At 43.9% G+C, this 19,040-nt stretch overlaps 1 protein-coding gene across 2 annotated transcripts in view; it reads left to right on the top strand.

The window, feature by feature from the left end:
• Positions 1-3,434: 3,434 nt before the first annotated feature.
• Positions 3,435-19,040, top strand: part of rfx1a (regulatory factor X, 1a (influences HLA class II expression)) — a 33,304-nt gene continuing 17,698 nt past the window's right edge. The window contains exons 1-7 of one of the 2 annotated variants that reach the window (XM_079520169.1): positions 3,435-3,611; positions 6,515-6,907; positions 11,070-11,200; positions 11,579-11,674; positions 12,866-12,963; positions 15,551-15,647; positions 16,271-16,579. In XM_079520169.1, coding sequence (XP_079376295.1) covers positions 6,532-6,907; positions 11,070-11,200; positions 11,579-11,674; positions 12,866-12,963; positions 15,551-15,647; positions 16,271-16,579 — 1,107 coding nt within the window. In that variant the 5' untranslated portion in view covers positions 3,435-3,611; positions 6,515-6,531. Of the gene's footprint in view, positions 3,612-5,746; positions 5,866-6,514; positions 6,908-11,069; positions 11,201-11,578; positions 11,675-12,865; positions 12,964-15,550; positions 15,648-16,270; positions 16,580-19,040 lie in introns of those variants that run through there. The other variant, XM_079520168.1, reaches the window with a different exon arrangement.

The raw sequence follows: 19,040 nt of genomic DNA, 5'->3' as shown, positions 1-19,040 counted from the left end.
GCACCTCCCAAAGGGAGTCATTGATTGGAGGGAGTGATAGTACCAGAGACCTTTATGGAGACAAAACCTGGACCAAAAGGTGGCATAATTAATGAGTACAGCTGATGTCAGTGGCCCCTGTAATCTGATTGCATTTCACATGCCTTTTCTATTTTTCATCCCGTTTTCAAGGCAAATATCCCTCACACAAATATCCCTCATACTTTGACGTAGAGCACACTTAAATCTATTCATGCAAAACGTACAAACAATGCAGAGTGAATATGAGAAGCCGTATACTGTTGTGATAAAGTTTGTCCAAAAGGGCATCTGAACCTTGCTATGTAGCATTCATTAATTAATGATTATGGCCGCTGTTTATGCTATTATTCACACATTTTCTGTCCGCATAAGGCATATGAAATTCACAATCACAACCAGCTGACAAGCTTTCAAGTGAGTGCTAAAGGTAAGGGCAGTGACCAAAAAGTGTTCTCACTGTGAAACAACTAGAATAGATGGTATAACTGGGATAACTTGCTGTATAACTGTTTGTTTTTTTGTTTAATACCACCATCTTTTAAAGCATGAAGACACTTTTGACTTGTCAGACAAATATGTTTCATATGTTTGGAAATGGACAGACAGGGTTCAATATGGAACTTATTTTAATGAATACAGTATGATACAGTACTGTATTAATACAGTACAATACGGTGCAGTATTTTGATACTGTACAACTACATCTAGTACATCTGCGGAGGTTGTCTCCCTATTCGTCCATTGAAGAATTTAGACCCTGCTCTTGGGTATGGGTACCTGCTGGTTCACAAACAGCCCTGTCTGAAGCCCATAAGCCCAGGTGGGGGTTGCCTCTTGCCTGAGAGCGGTAGGTGATTGGTTCCCCAGAATCCCCACACAACACCAGGGTTCAAATCCTGGGTGTTATTAAAGGTCCTTGCAGACTGGTGTGTTTTGTGGATTTCTTGCGTTTCTCCGCCGTTTTTCCTCAAAAAAACGCACCCAGTCTGTAAGTAACGTAACAGTTGCAATTACCTCGAAGATGATGATGATAAATGGTAAATGGTGCATTTATATAGCGCCTTTATCCAAGGTGCTTTACATGCACCATTTACCATGCAAGGCACCAACCTGCACATCGGGAGCAATTAGCCCAGGGATGTCAAACTCAAATACACAGTGGGCCAAAATAAAGAAATCGGTCGAGGTCGAGGGCCGGACTGTGTTTCAACACACAGGCACCGCGGTCATGAGGACGTCCCAGGCAAACAGCAAAAAAGTAAATGCATTTAAAACTGAAAATGCATTATTATTAAGCTCAGTTTCCTGTTCTATGATCCTCACCAATACTTGTAGTATTATGGTGGTCCGTGCAATATACCAGAGGGCCAGTTCTAATACTAATTAAATATCATCCCGCGGGCCAAAGATAATTCATCCACGGGCCTGATTTGGCCCCCGGGCCTTGAGTTTGACATATATGAATTAGGGGTTCAGAGTCTTGCTCAAGGACACTTCGACACTAACCCTGGGGGAGCCCGGGATCGAACTGGGAACCTTGCGGTTTCCATCCGGTCACTCTACCCCTGAGCCACTTACTGTTATAACATGTGGGTCGGTATAGTATAGTAAATGTATACTAGTTATTTATACATTAATTTGAATTGTTAAATTGTTTCTTGCAATTAGATGACACAATTGACCCCATTTAACCGGAAGCACCCAGACGAGCTCTCATCCCTCCCATTATGTCCACAGAACCCGGCGCTGGGTGACAGCGGACTGAGACAAAGCCAGTGACATTTTCAAAGTGAGATAGCATGGAAGTCCTATTATGGTCGAGGCAAAAGCCCACGGCACTATCTGTGCATGCACGTATAGTCAAAGGTCATTCGTTTAGGGATGACAATGGGGGGGACAGTGAGTGAATTCGTAATTAATGTATTGATAACAACAACATGGCATTTTTGGTGACGCTGTTAACACAGTGATTCACACGCCGTCAGAGTGGTGGCCAGGAGGGGTCAAGAGAGCAATAGCAGAACACTATTATTGATTATATACATTTTTTTTAAATAAATATGTGTATGGTTCAAGGGCATCTATTGTCACATACATAGACAATACAGCTGGTAGCAACATAGGCAGTGAAATTCTTATACTTTTAAAGCTTCCTCAACCGTAGATAACCATAAAATAAAGATAATAATAATAGGAATATTTTAGGAATAAACATAGCAATACAACAAGCCTTCAATAATCATGCAATATCATGTATAATACAGTATGTACTCATTGTACTGTATATCTCTATGTAGCACATTGTACAATTTTGACCATGTACGTAAACGTGTCACGCCAAACTGGCCTACAGGGCTCAGTTAGCAACCCTTACAAGACACTCGTGTTGCTGCTAACTGAGAGACAGGATGCGGGCTCAACAAAGCTATACCTTCTCCTTGCACAGCCACGTTCTATGGACTGTATTAATGTTTGTCTACCATGCCAGCAAGGAGGAATGAGATACTAAATAAGTTATACCGATCTGCTACTACAACTACGCCGCAATACGTGTGATGAGCTTAATATTTATCTTTCCCTTGTCATATTGGCTTTGATGATACTGTGCATGCTTCATCCGTCAATGACATGCATGACATATGGAGGGCAATACCTTCTCTATCAATAAAACATCTCCATTGTAACTATCAAATCATAGCCTGTACAATTTCAACAAGCACTGGCTTGAACCAATCACTGTCTGTGGAAGAGCAGCTGCCTTTACTTGTATAAAAAAAAAAAAAAAAACTATTGGTGTGATGGACAAGCATTTCCCACAAATGGGAACGGGATCCTTTGTACTCCCAGATGTGGCGGTCCACTGCTTCTCAACTTCAGGTCCTGGGACCACCAAGGGACCATGCACATAATGGACCCCCACCACGGGTCTGCCTGTATCTCTGACCGTGTGAACAAAATGCAACCAAATGGAATAACGGAACCACCTGGTACCGGTGTGTACACTTTCAGGGTTAAATAAGTCCAGTCGGGGTAGATTGGCTTGATTGATAGATTGAATACTTTATTAACAGTCTGCAGGGGGGAAAGCACAGGAAAGTACAGTTCAATACGATTTTAAACCTGAGAAAGCCTATGTCTTGTTTCCATTGGGGTCCTTCATATTCAATTAATCCGAGAATTGGTAATTGGTTGATTATTGAAAAATAAATTCACAAAATAATGACATCAAATTAAACTGGTCCTTGAAAAAGGTTGAGAATCAGTGTGAGTGAGAGTGGGGAGTGGGGCCCTGGCCTGGCGTGGCCCCTTTAAGAGGCATCGGGAGCGTCTCGGCCAATGGGAGCCGTGGGAGTGGGAGGAGGGAGGAGAGGAGGGTGGGTAGCAACAGTTGCCCTGGTGAGGACGAAGCTCAGCGCCATAGCCACGGTAGCCCTGGCGACAAGAACCACAGCAACGAGAGTCAACAACAACAACCAGACAACCAGCCCAATCCTTCAAGGAAGAAGAAGAAATAATAAATAAATAAAAAATAAAATAAAACTACCCGGAGCCCAGAGGCCGAAGGCAGCTCTCAAACAAAACAAAAAAACGTAAATATTTTCATTTTTTAAAAAACATTTCAATAGAATTTTATTTTGAAGCCAGGCAAGCTGTTTCATTTGCTTCTCCCTCCTTGTTTGATCGGTAGCCATGATAACTGGAGGCTAGCGCTAGCCGGGTAACTAGTCGCCTGTAGGTGCTTTTAATGAATGGACTGTGTTGTGTTTGTGGTTGGTTGGCGACGCGGGTTCGAGCCGAGGCGAGCCAGGGGACGTTGGTGTTGGGGTTTGTTCTCTCCTGCTTTGCCATGACGACGCAGGCAGGCCGTTGTTATGGCGATGTCAAAATGCAAAGGGTACAAAATGGCGGTTGGGTTGTTGTAGAGACCGATCTAGCTTTGCTTTGCCTCACTGCTAGGCTAGCTCAGCTGGCTGGCATCAGAGTAGCCTAAGATTTATTTTAGACTCTTGTAGATGTAGGCTATTTGATCGATTCTGACATTTTCAATCTTTGAAAATGTCAGAATCGATCAGATCGATCAGAATACATCTACGAGAGTCTAAATCTTAGGCTAGCATCAGAAAGCAGCAGCTCTCAATATCTCTCAGGAATGTAAACCGACGTGGATTCTCCTCTGACTGGAGATCATGGCAAACAAATGGTTTGCATTTGAAACGAAATGCCAAACCAACCAACCAACGTGCCACCACATTTGTCGTTATTTTAACGCACACAAAACTGATCCATCCACGACAGACAGCAGGCTGTGAGGCTTTCAGCAAAACCAGAGCCTTGAGCGAAACATAACGAACGTAGTTAACGCTCACTCTCTGAAACAAGGCGTTCTGTTCTGTCTGACGTAAGGTTAGGGCAAGTTTAAAGTACAGTTGTGTCCGTGGGGTAGGGGGGGGGGTAGTAGTAGTTGCGTGCAGTGTCGTGCTCAGTAAATGGCAGACCCACAAGCTCACCACGCGTCACGAATATGACGCGTGGTGAGCTTGTATATCTGCAAGAACACTCCATGCAACCAAGTACAATTTAGAAATTAGGCTTTTATAGTGTTATTGTGGCGTTACTGTGTGGTTGAACGTGGAGAGTCGGAGACAGACGGGTCTCAACCTGCAGTTGAGACCGTTATAATTAAGTCACCATTCAAAACATGAACCAACGGTCCCCCGAATAAATGAAAGTTTAGTGAAAGACAGGTCTCAGCCACGACAGCAAAGAATGTGATATCCGTTGGCAGGAACTGAAGTGAAAAGGGGCGCGGCAGTTAGGCTACTGGTGATCACAGGTGCCCACGGGCTATAGCAGTGCCAGTTAATGTCATGCCCTTTTGCTGGTGTTGTAACAATGTTGTTATTGTTAATTTCTTATCCGTTTGAGGCTTCATTCACAGAATTTATGAAATGTATAACAACACAGACTAGACATGTTGTTATACTCTTTCAATGTTCTCTTCCTCATTCAAACGTGTGTGGGGGGTCAGAGAGTGCATGCATGAGACAAAGTGAAATGGTGTGTGTACACAAGTCATCGAGACTGCTGGTCTGGTGCTGTGTAATCTGATGTAAAGAGTGTAATCTAATTGCCAGACCACACCAATGCAACTAGTCGCAACTCCTTGCAACAAAACGGTTTTATAATGGTTGCAAGGAGTTGCATTGGTGTGGACTGGCCTTTTATATTACATGTACAAGGGAGAATGTGGGACTATACTGTAGGCTATAACATGTACTGCTAACATGCTTTGTCTAATTTACCATTTATGTGAGCCGGGACAAGCACTCCCTCTCTGAGGACAATAAACACCATCTCATCTTCTAAATCAAAATTATATTGTTTAGGTGTCACATTGCATGGAAATGTCCCTCCATTATGTGTTAGTACACAGACAGTTGAATAGGAAATCTATCTCGTGCCCTTCCTTCAGGGAAGGAAGTAAGGAACGGAGGTTAGGCAAGTATTAAACCAACATTTTTTTTTAAAGAAGTGGTGAGGCTTGTGGCCTATAGCCACGTTCTTGCCAGTTAGCTGTAACCTGTAACAGTAGCACTGCAGGCGACTGGGCGATCACATTACAGTCAGCGGGACACTGAATGCTTTTTCCTTCCCACACTCCTCTGCCGCTGCTGTCTCGCAGGAGCTCGTTCACACACATAAATGATATTTACTATTACTCATACATGGGAGGAAGTAGAATTTGTCTGCCTGCTTTGCGTATCAAATTGACTGACTCGATGCATGCATGCGCAGTCAAGTTCAGGATGAGTTCCAGGGAGATGTCGGTACAAGCTCTGCCAGGTTGAACATTTGAACAATCATGTCCCGATTTATGTTACTTATGTGCATTAAAAATGCACATAAGACATAAGTAAGGGCCGATTCATACTCCTATTTTAGAGCCGAATAAAAGTCGGTTCGGCTCTGTAGAGCCTACAATGTGACGTAATTTTAGGTTCGGGGGGGGCGGGTACCGTCCTAAAGTCGGCTGTTCGGTGCTACTGAAAATTTCTGACGGGCCGAAATCATTTCGGCACTGCAGCGCCGAAACAGCGGTAAAATAGGAGTATGAATCGGCCCTAAGTAGTAAGCCTTGCCGAGCCATGAGGCCCATAGGGCAGGAGCCTATATCTCCTGTTTCTGTAGCGTGAGGCAAGTATGTCGCAGGGACTTAAGGTTCTTGCAGACTGGACACGTTTTTCGGAAAACCGGCGGAAAAACGCTGCTAAAATCCGAAAAACGCAGCAGTGTGCATTGTGCAAGGGCTGAGTGCCAAGCAGGGAGGCATTGAGTCTTTGGTATGACTCGGCCGGATATCGAACCCCGACCTCTCAGTCTCAGGGCGGACACTAAACCACAATACACATGAATGATATTTTACCTTTCTTTCTTTATTTTGCCCTGGAGCAATTGAGTAATTGCTTTCTCTTTGTTTTGTGCCCGTTCAAAGTGTGGAGTCCGCATTTCATGATGGCCACCTCAGGCTATGTGGGGGAGCTGCAGCCGACGACCCAACCGCAGGGGGTTGTTACCGTCACGGTCGGGCAACCCGTGTCCTCCTCCACCCCTGCCACCGGCACTCAGTTTCTGGCTGAGATCCAGACCACTGTAGCCTGCAGCCCCACTGTGACCACACCTGTGGGCCAAACCACTCCCACCGAGCACACCACTCCGACGCTCACGATAATAACCCAGACGCCTGCGGCAGGTGGCCAAGCCCAGCCCACAGCACAGGCCCTGCAGCCAGCTCAGACCCAGTATGTGACTGCAGAGATCCAGGGCTCCCCCACGCAGTCTGGGAACGCTCAAAGCACACCACAGTATGTCGTAGTCACTCTCACAGGTAAGGTCTGAGGAGCATCTCATGCCAGATGCACTGCTGATCATGTGGGTAGAACTGTAATGAACAAGTGGTTGGCTACACCTGTCCTTCTCTGTGCGCCGACATGCTTCCCCTACATCCGTTTCACATATAGGTCTTATGCACGTTTCTTTTTTTCTTTCAGCAAATCCCTTAACCCGAATGAATATGCTTGTACTGTGTATTGATATAAACTGTTTGTGTTATAGACCTTTCTTTCACTTGAACACTGAACATAAAGTGGGCATACTTCGTCCATGAATGCCTTGTGAACAATCAGGAATTTAAATGAATTCACATCACTCAGGATGACTTATTATTAAGCATGATCATGGTTTCTACTTAGTAGTCAGACGGCAGCCTCCCAGGGTGGCATCTTTCTGGGGGGCGGCAGCTTCCCCCCCCCCCCCCCCCCCCCCACACACACACACACACCCCATACTAAAATTAGAAATGGTGACATTTGCAGTTTTCTATTTGCACGTTATGCCAAAGATATGGCGTCACCGTGTGGCTCAGTTAACCTTTTCAGAGTGGGCACCTTCTTTCTAGTTTGTGAGCTAGACGGACTACTGCCTGGCAGGGTCTCACACCCAGAGGTATGAGATGGGGATGTGGAGCGTGGGAAGGCCTGGAGGTAGGGAGAGCTAGCCTGGTAGGTAAAGCACCAGGCTATAAGGGAGAGCATGAGGAATCTATCAAATATGCGCAGCTCGAACTTTGCACAGTACTAAATGCAATTATTAAAATCTGTCAACGAAGACTCAAATGCTATTAGGTAATCCTCAATTCATTCATAATACTTTAACCCATTTAGGCCTGACGTCGAAATTAAAAAAAATGTCTTCTAAATCCTGACAGTTTTCTGAAAAACGTTATGTTTCTGTATCAGTGGTGCTCAATATTTCATGTCAAGGACCCCAAAAATTATATGTAATATCCCTCCGCCCCTTTTCTGAAAATATGTTGTTCCAGGGACCTCCCCAGAAGCAAAGATTTGAGTTAAAATGTTCACTCTAACAATATATTCGTTGTTACAATATATAAGTTCATAGCTTCATGAGCTTGTAGATCTGCTATTTTTCAAAAGCTAAAGTATAACATAATGCTTAAAACACCAAAAGGGGTTCCCGCCCAAAAGGGGTTAATTAGAACCATGGACAAAAAAGCCATCCCACCACAGTACGGAGCACATTTTTGGTTGTATGTAACGAATGGGGTTACATTTTCACCTCATTCCGTTTGTCTTTCTGTTGGCCGGATAAATCCAAAAGTTAAGATATTTGCCAAAACCTAAACTTTGTGTAAGTCACGGTCCATGGAAGAACGAGAAGGAAATGAGCAAGAATGAACTGATTGACTTTTCATACTGATTGGCCTCTCATGATCTCTCTCTTCATCATTCAACACAGCATAAGGAATTAATGCATTAAGTAATGCATTTTCATACATTCATGATATTTCATAAATGTTATGTAGTAGTTCACCCTAAAAAAATGACTTGTTTTCTATCAATTACACACCCCATGAAGCCTTGAATTCATGCAGATTTGTTTTTAAGTCTAGTAGCCAAAATGTGAACACGGACATGTTGAGTACACCAACGTTTTATGTTATAAATGTTTAGTATGGGTCCCCAGCATGTAGAAACTGCCGGATGCTAACTTGCATATGTTGAGCAATTTTCGTAATTGGCACAATCTGTGACCATACCATTAACGACCTATAGAAGGCAAAATATTAAACATTTCATCAGGCTTTATGTAGCATGTGAGGTGTCAAACTAGGGGGTTTTCATGATGCTGAATCCATTCCAAGCATTAGTTTAGCAAAAAGTCACACCCGTGTGAACTGAGTGGTGCAAGGTCTTATATAGCCTGATCAGCTGTGGTCTGACGTAATGTCAGTGACCATAGTAACCATGCACATTTTTTTGGGTCCCACGTACAGGTACACACACGTACAGGTACACACATACATAGACACAGACAAAGCAGGTTGGTGGAGTGGTTTGCACCACTCAAAAATCACTCATTGGGCTACAAATCACACCTGTGTGAACTGAGTGGTGCAAGGTCTTATATAGCCTGATCAGCTGTGGTCTGACGTAATGTCAGTGACCATAGTAACCATGCTCATTTTTCTGGGGACACATACACACACACACGGGTACTAACAAAGCCAGTTGTCGGAGTGGTTTGCACCACTCAAAAACGGCCATTGCCGTCATCACAAATGTGATGATGTCAGCACAATTGGGCAAGTGGGCATGGCCGTTTTTAGCCCAATGAGTGTTATTTTTTTTGCAAAACTAATGCTTGGAATGGATTCAGCATCATGAAAACCCCCTAGTTTGACACCTCACATGCTACATCAAGCATGATGAGATTTTGAATATTTTGCCTTCTATAGGTTGTTAATGGTATGGTCACAGATTATGCCGATTACGAAAATTGCTCAACAAAAGCAAGTTAGCATCCGGCAGTTTCTACATGCTGGGGACCCATACTAAACATTTCTAACATAAAACGTTGGTGTACTCAACATGTCCGGGTTCACAATGGGGCTCTATGGGCTGGCTACTAGACTATTTCGTTTTTGTCTTATTCTAAGCCAATCATTTGATCATCGGTCCATAGAGGGCGAGATAACGCCTACTGAGTGGCAAAAAAACGACTTTCTGGACTTGACAGCGTCACACACAGCCCATACATCCAAACAGAAAAGTGAAAAGTCCTGTCTGATTGTATTAAACAACATTAAACACACTTTGCCGTGGGGACTCAGTAGCTCACCAAAGTATTGGCTTAGGAATGCGACAAAAAAACCCAAATCCCTTGAATTAGAGGCTTCATGGGGTGAACTACTACTTGAATATGACATTTTATTTTAGCCACCCACCAAAATGGCTGTGTGCTTTGTAGTTGATAGGTTTGTCCTCTATATTCCCGTGTTGCTTCACTTGCACACAGTGAACTCCTGAGTGTAGGCATTTGGGTGGTGCGTGTGTAAAGTACTCTCACAACACTGTGAAGACGAGGGTGAGTTCGGCTGCCATTTGGCAATTGGCAGTGCCAGCGTTCGCCGGTGGGAAAGCCAGCCGACAGCTAGGGGATTGTGTCCTTGTCGCTGCACTATAGAGAGCCTCGCCACCTCCCATTGGCCAGCCAGGCTGCCTGGTCAGCGGGGAGCGGAAACTGGGAGAGGCAGCGTTGTGCTTTCCCGCTCCGGGGAAAGTCCTCATTGTCAGATGAAAAGCAGCAGCGGCTGCCTGGCGACTCCATGTGTGTCTTACATAACATGTGGTGTCCTACACCAGTGGTGCTCAACCTGTGGGTCGGGACCCCCAGGGGGGGTCGCCACATGACAGTGTAGTTACAAATTATTTTTTTTACGACTTTTTAATAATACTTAAACAAAATACTGCATTAAAAGTGATCAAGAAACTATAAAAAAGTGGTCAAACATTGGCCAAATTGTCACATAATAAGAAAGAGGCAAAACATGTGAAAATAGCAGATCTACATGCGCACAACGCCCCGAGCACTATATCCGTTTTGAGAGATCAAACTAAAACATAACTTGAACAAGTAAACTGTCATGTTTATCTCTTGTTTTTAAATCACAACTAAAGACCTTTCTGCTTGCCACTGCCTTTGATTGAGTTTATTTTCTTTATTCCTCTTCTGTACTGTAACAGTATCTAATATTGTTGTAGTTCTTTTGTTTTATGCAACCTAATGTCAATGTATAATTGTGTTCCCTTTGTTTGACGTTCTGCAGTGCACATTCAATTGCCTTGTTGTTGAAATGTGCTATACAAATAATTCATGAAACTGCCTTGCATTGCCTTGCCTATCTCAACAGTCTTTTGGTGGACCCACGAGGCACTCAAATGCCAAATGAAGTAGCGAGCACAAGCGACTATGCAAAAAAAATATAACAAAAGAAGGAAATGGACGCGTTTCAGCCCTAGGCCTTAAGCGTTTGAGGAAGTCTGTCCTGCTGATGTGCAGAAGTATAAACAAAATACACGCGCACACACACACACACACGCACACAAACTCAGTGGTTTTGATGTGTATTTGATATTTTATCTGTGCTGTTTGAAACAAAGTGAACCGCAGAATAACATTAGATAAAGGTTACACTGTGTGTCCTTCAGAGGGTTCCCTCCATTCCAATGACAGCATATCAGACTCCAGCTCCCCACCAGCTGTGGTGCAGACAGGAGTTCCCACACAGGTGGTTCAGCAGGTGCAGGCAGGCCAGCAGGTAACGCACACGCTCGCACACACACACACACACACACACACACACACACACACACACACACACACGCATACACACAGGCCTGTCTCAATCAATCCCCTAATTGCAATTATTGTAGATAATCGTCATAATCGTTTCCATGTTTAAAAATGTTCGCACACTTTCAAAAAATAGTGGAAATAGTTGATCTACAAGTCACTTAGTGGCACGTTGTAAACTTATAGATAGCTTTTTTGGATTTATTTTTCCATATTTGAAAATGTATATCATATTAACTCAAATTTGGGTGATTGGGCAATTGCAAAGTGATGGGACTATTATAGAGATCCACTGGTCTAATTAAAGCACCTTTGTAATCATGCTGTATTCTTTCATCATCAGAGGTCTGTGGTGCAGGCCACCTCTCAGATCGCCAAGACTGAGCCCGGTACCCAGCTCAGTGTCACCAGCCTGCAGCCCGTGCACCTCAGCCAGGAGGTAATGCACGCACGCACGCACGCACACTAGAGAGATGGACATTTTCGTCACCCAAATCTGCGCATGCCTGTTCATCATCCAGCCGTCATCCAACCGCATTAATTACATCATCCTATTTATAGATCCCGACCCCTTGCCCGCAACGTGTGGTTGGCGTCTAATTTGTGCCTGATGGGAAGTGACTTAGTGTTAAAATACTACTAACAACGCACGCACGGCGAGATTTTGTGCTTTTTGAAAGCTATAGATAGATGTCATTAACCCATTTTGACCTGAGGACGATTCTACAAATGTCTTCTAAACCCTGACAGTTTTCTGAAAACCCCATGTTTCTCAAACAACAATGTCATGTCAAGGACTCCCAAAAAATATATGTAATTGACCGCCGACCCCCACCTGAAAATATGTTGTTCCAGGCAGGCAACCCCCAGAAGCAAAGATTTGAGTTAAAAATGTTCGCTCTGAAACCAAATATATTCAAAGATTTGCGCCACATTTTCACGATTTTTCAAAAATGCTTAAAACACCAAAAGGGGTTCCCGCCCAAAATGGGTTAAGATATTTCCCACATTATTTCACCCGTAGTTTATCCAATGTTAATTCATAATTGTTGACCCAAATCCACCACACACACACACACACACACACACACACACACACACACAGCTCACCATTGCGGCGTCGCTGCTGGTCAGGTAGCATGACCTTTTGAACACGCTAGGCATTAGCATTCACTCAGTGAGACACTGATATACGTTAGGGATGCACCGATATGGAAATTATTGGCCGATACTGATGTTTAAAGTAACAATTTAGCCGGTAGCCGATACTGATACCGATATTAATTCATTTAGTTTCGCTGTTATTATTTCCCTATTTTGTGCAGGGAAACAAATACATCTTAATTATATAAGAAATTACTGTTCAGAATCTACAGCTTAGTAGGTTGCAGATAACCAACACACCAACCTAGTCAGCGGAAATTGAATGCTTTGGTTAATGTTAGGTGTGTGTGTGTGTGTGTGTGTGTGTGTGTGTGTGTGTGTGTGTGTGTGTGTGTGTGTGTGTGTGTGTGTGTGTGTGTGTGTGTGTGTGTGTGTGTGTGTGTGTGTGTGTGTGTGTGTGTGTGTGTGTGTGTGTGTGTGTGTGTGTGTGTGTGTGTGTGTGTGTGTGTGCGCGCGCGCGTTCCAGGTGCAGCAGCAGTTGACACAGGTGCCCGTGCAACATGTGTACGCCAACCAAGTGCAGTACGTGGAAGGAGCAGACGGCAACTACACAGCTAGCACCATGTAAGACGAGTCACACACAACTACACAACTAGCACCATGTAAGACTGGAGTCACACACAACTACACAGCTAGCACCATGTAAGACGAGTCACACATAACTACACAGCTAGCACCATGTAAGACGAGTCACACACAACTACACAGCTAGCACCATGTAAGACGAGTCACACATAACTACACAGCTAGCACCATGTAAGACGAGTCACACACGACTACACAGCTAGCACCATGTAAGACGAGTCACACACAACTACACAGCTAGCACCATGTAAGACGAGTCACACACAACTACACAGCTAGCACCATGTAAGACTGGAGTCACACACAACTACACAGCTAGCACCATGTAAGACGAGTCACACATAACTACACAGCTAGCACCATGTAAGACTGGAGTCACACACAATTCATCATCATCATTTTTCGACCGCGGTCGAGATCATGGATTTCACAATGCCACGCCAGACTTCCCGGTCCTTCATTGCCACCCCCAGTTCCTGCTTACTGATGCATGTGTCCCTAGCAATGACATCAGGGAACGACAGTTTTCTACCTCTGGTCTGCTTTGAGGCAGGACTCCAGAGAAGAAGGGAAGATATAACCTCATTGTCAGCTCTGTAGCAGTGGCCAGCAAACTGTGTTCTTCTGGATTGAACTAGTGAAGAAACACGGGGAAGGTTGCCGTATATTAGATTAGTCGATGGGTGGCTCTTCCAAGACAGATTTTTCGCTCTCATTAGAAGGCGGGTGTAAGTGCCATCCAACCGTTTCTCTAGTTTCTTTGAAAGTGTCCATGTCTCGGAGCCATAGAGTAGAATCGACTGAACGGCCGTCCTAAATATTTTTACTTTTAACATCTTACTAAGCTGGGATGACCAGATCTTATGCATGTCATTGCAGGCTGACCAGGCCATACCCTTCCTAGTTTGAAAGTCCACACAACTACACAGCTAGCACCATGTAAGACTGGAGTCACACACGACTACACAGCTAGTGGAGACAGACTGCCGTGCGTGTGGCGTTCTTGTGCGTGGGCGGTTTTGTAATACTTCATTCTTAGTCCGTCACACGACAAGCAGATGGTTGATAAGCTCACGACGCATCGCAAACCTGTAGATTGACTGTTTCCGGCGAGGAACACCAATGTGCGACAAAGTATTAGAGCTGCTCCGATCGATCGGGCCACATATTTAAATTGTCCCATTTTCACTCCAAACAACGGTGATCGGCAATTTACCCGATCTGGAGAAACCGATCTCTAATACCATTTAACCCATTTTGGGCAGGAACCCCTTTTGGTGTTAGCATTATGTTATGCTTTAGCTATTGAAAAATAGCAAATCTACAAGCTCATAGCGCGCCACCAAGTGGCGCGTTACGAGCTTGTAGGTCTGCTATTTTTGAAAAATCGAAGAACGACTGACATAGAAACATAGCCTTTTCAGAAAACTGTCAGGATGTAGAAGACATTTTTAGAATCTGATCTCAGGTCAAAATGGGTTAATTGGTATAAAATCTAAGTCGATCCGATATACAGTATAATATAGCTTTGCATCTTTGTGACAGGCCTAAACATTATTCCCTTCCTCCCCACACACAGGAACAGTTTTGACATGGGGTTTAACATACAATAATTTGGGAAATATTTAAATCGCACAAGATCGGTATCAGTATCGGCCAATCGTGAAAAAAAAATCACACCTGTGTGAACTGAGTGGTGCAACTCCCCTCTCCCCCTGACCCCCCCCCCCCCTCTCTCTCTCTCTCTCTCTCTCTCTCATATTAGCAGGCAACAGTGCAGCACTATCTCTCTCTCTCTGTTTCTGGCACAACAGCGCCACTTTTGCCCCTACTGGTACTCTAAACATAGTAACATAGTCCCATAGGGACATTGCTGTTCCTTGGAGTGGTTGCACGGTACACTCAAAAATGGAGCACCCCCAAAGTATGAATCTTACATAATGCTGCGTTCACACTGGCAGCTCCAAAGGTACACGATACCATTCATTTTCAATATGACACCAGCGACATGAAGATACAAAGTGACGCCTGGCGTTTTTCGCTGCTACAAAATCTACAAAGCTACGATCGTATAAAACTACAAAGCTACAAGCTGAACTGGCTTCAGCTGCAGCTACAAAGCTACAGGTTACCAGTCATTTTCAATGGAAGCCAGCGACATGAAGACTAAACTGAGGTTCCGACACAAAATAAAGTGCCGCTGGCTTCAACTTCGCATCATTGTGTAGCTTTACAGATGGTAAAGCTACAAAATGAGTTTCCACCATTTCCACTCAACCTTCTCTCTCCAAAATTATTTCCATCGGCTACTTCCCAGTCCTTCCTTAACCCCCGAGCCATTACATTTTCATTGATATTTTTCTCACTCGTCAGAAGCACGCTCGATTGCGTTAACGAGCGTGATGCGCGACATTTAAACAGCAACTCGGCGACAGACGTCCCGTGTTGCTTTGTAGTGTTGTATGGTTTGTTGCTGCTGCCAGTGTTGTGAACTCAACATAAGGACAACATTGCTTCCTAATATCTCCCTAACCGCTCCCTCCTCCCCACCCCTCTCTCGTTGCAGCCGTTCCGGCAGCTTCTCCTACACAGACGCGGCGCTGTACACACAGACCACATCCGCCGCCCAGTACTACGAAGCTCCGTCCACTTCCGTCTCACAGGTACGGCTGTCACCCAAGTTGCACAAAAATAATTGCGATTCAACGATTCAATTGTGTTTTTTTTTAGCATTGGACATTGGAACATTGTGAATAGAAATCAAATTTCGGTTTGGCTTTTAGGCTCCGTAATAACGGTAGAGAAAAGCTTTGGCTATACACCTAGAGCAGAGGCTTAGGAACAGGTGCACATCGATAATAAAGTAGAAAAATCACTCCCGTTTGAAGTGAGGGCCGCTCTTATCATTGTACATCACCCAATCATTGTCAATGAATAGGAATGTAATCTTTGAGTAGGACAAAAATAGACGATTTGCTCGGCCACATATGACGTAAATTCTTCACTATATCTGAATATAGCGCCCCTCAAAAATACGCCCGCACACTGTAGATCTGCTCGGTACAAGAGAACAAATGTATTATGAAGGCGGCGTCACTGACCTTCTTCAGGCTTCCTAATAAAAAAGTGCACAAGGCAGATATGACAAATAACTGAAAAAGGTAAAAATAAGCATTTAGATCTGCCATTTCTGCTTTTTTCATGTATGGAAACGATTATGACAATTATGAGAAAATAAATGCGATTAGATGTAATAATTCAATTGTGACACCCCCTATACTCACAGGCCTCCACCCCTGGCACGCCCCTCACCGTCTCCGTCACAGCCGGCGCGTCGGGCGGGGTGTCCATGTTCGTGGCACAGCCCGCCAGCGCCACGCCGGGGACGCTGGCGGCGGGCGGCGCCACGGTGGTGACCTCGGCGGGGGTCACGGCCAACGGGTCGGGGGAAGGGGCGGGCACCAACGGCGGCGCGGCCGGCAGCTATGTGATCCAGGGGGGTTACATGCTGGGCAGCAGCGGCGGGGGCGCGGGGGGCAGCGGCGCCGCTCAGAGCTACTCTCACAGTACGCCCGCCCGAGCCTCCCCGGTCACTGTGAGTATTACAGAGGGCGAGGACAGTAGCGTGCCGTCGGCAGACAAAAAGGTATGCAGAGGCGCCAAGCGCGGGAATCTATATACCCCTTCCTTCCTTTTTTGTGTTATCGCACGCACGCACGTAGGGCATTAAGCAACTAGTCGACTAGTTTACTAGTCGACTAGTAAATCCACTAGTCGACCTTGTTGGTACTAGTTGACTAGTTGATAAGAAAAAGAAAAAAAAGTTTATTTTTTTTATTTTTATTTTTTTTCCCGATTTGGTAGGCCTCAAGATCAGGTAGATTATAGTTATAGTCACCATGTACACAGTTTTTTAATGTACAAATATTTATTTCCCAATTTTTTTTTTTTTTTTACATAATAGGTAGTTAAACAACTAGTCGACTAGTAAACTAGGCAACTAGTCAACTAGTAAAAATGACTAGAAGTGAATGCCCTACACGCACGCAAACCCAACGGCGGTGCACGCTGATGATGGTGTCATTTTTTATGTTCTGTTCAAGTGGAAAGCACAGTTAAAAAGTGGGCGGAAGGTGCTCTGTTTTTCTTCTTTTTTTTTTTTTACCATAAACGCAGTGGTGGAAAGTAACTAAAGTACTGTACTGTACAATTTTGAGGTTTACTTTACTTGAGTATTTCCATGTCTCAATACAGTATACTACATCTCAGGGACAAACACTGTATCTTACTAGACTACAATTGTTGGACAGCTTTAGTTATGTTGTAGATTTAGATTAGGAATACAAAACATACATGAACTGATAAATGATCATGCATTACTAATTTACTATAAGTTAAGCTACCCAGCAACACATCACGTTATGTTAGTGATACACGCATGAATACATTTCTAACTAAAATCCAATATTATGATTGTGATATGGACCATTTTGCACAATGAGTGCCTTTACTCTATTATTTTGAATACAGGACTATTTTGAATACAGGACTTTTACTGGTAAAAGAGTATTTCTACATTGTAGTATTGCTATTTTGAAAAACATCTGAGTACTTCTTCCACCACTGGCTGTAATAGGTTGTATTTTTTAACATGTTAGACGCTGCAGCATCACAGACAGTTCGAGCCCTTTTTCATTCACAGGGTGCAGCCTTGCACGTAAAAATGGACTCAATAGTCTTAGTAGTTTTTTTTACCTGCAACCTGTGAATTAACCCATTTTGGGCAGGAACCCCTTTTGGTGTTTTAAGCATTATGTTATACTTTAGCTATTGAAAAATAGCAGATCTACAAGCTCATAGCGCGACACCGAGTGCCGCACTACGAGCTTGTAGGTCTGCTATTTTTGAAAAATCGTGAAAATGTGCCGCAAATCTTTGAATATATGCTTTCGCAGTGAACATTTTTAACTCAAATCTTTGCTTCTGGTGGGTCCCTGGGACAACTCAAATGGGGGTTGGCAGCCAATTAAATATAATGTTTGGGGTCCTTGACATGATATTGAGCACCACTGATATAGAAACATAGGTATTTCAGAAAACTGTCAGGATTTAGAAGACATTTTTTTAATTTCGACGTCAGGGCTCAAACTGTCTGTGATGCTCCACAGTGTCTTCCTTCCTATTCATCAGTCCTGCCTCTGAGACACACCAGACTATAGCCTACCTCAGGCGTGAGGCGCGCTGGAACTGCCTTTTGCATAATATATTCTTTCTTTGCACGGCACCGCTAAACATGTGATGCAATGCCACATGCGTTGTATTTTTTTTTAACTGTGATTTCCTCCACATCGAGAGCAAAGCCATGACCTCATCACGTTTCATATCATAACAATGCATGTGATATGGGACATCTTCCTTTTACGTTTCCTTTTTTGCCTGAAACGATTGCAACCTCGTATTTTTGCATCACAGATTTCATCACACCGCCACCACATGATATACCAAATCACTGTTTTGGATTCCATCAATAGCACGACTCATTGCATACCAGCGTTGTATGCCACGGCACGCAAAGGAATGTACATGTACTGTATGTCTTTTCATTTATCACAGACCTACACCGTGAAGTCCTCTGTGTTATACGGGTCCATTTGGTTCCATTTTTGTACAGTCTCTGAGTTAGAAAATGTATGCATTAACACAGGACTTTACTCTGTGTGTGTGTGTGTGTGTTTGTGTGTGTGTGTGTGTGTGTGTGTGTGTGTGTGTGTGTGTGTGTGTGTGTGTGTGTGTGTGTGTGTGTGTGTGTGTGTGTGTGTGTGTGTGTGTGTGTGTGTGTGTGTGTGTGTGTGTGTGTGTGTGTGTGTGTGTGTGGCTTGGGCGATATGACTTGAAATCAACATTACTTAAACAAATTGTGAACCTAGCAGATCTACAAGCAGCTCACAGAGGTTATTTGCCCAACCTTTGCACTACTATTGTGCAACAAAGCATAATACAGTTTAATACAGTTAAAGGTATATTCAGTGATTTCACTTAATTCAAATATAATATCA

The sequence above is a fragment of the Electrona antarctica genome (genome assembly GCF_951216825.1).
Source record: "Electrona antarctica genome assembly, chromosome: 14".
In the NCBI taxonomy this organism is placed as follows: domain Eukaryota; kingdom Metazoa; phylum Chordata; class Actinopteri; order Myctophiformes; family Myctophidae; genus Electrona; species Electrona antarctica.
The sequence above is the reverse complement of the archived record's forward strand: the minus strand, read 5'-3'. Positions and strand labels throughout refer to the sequence as shown.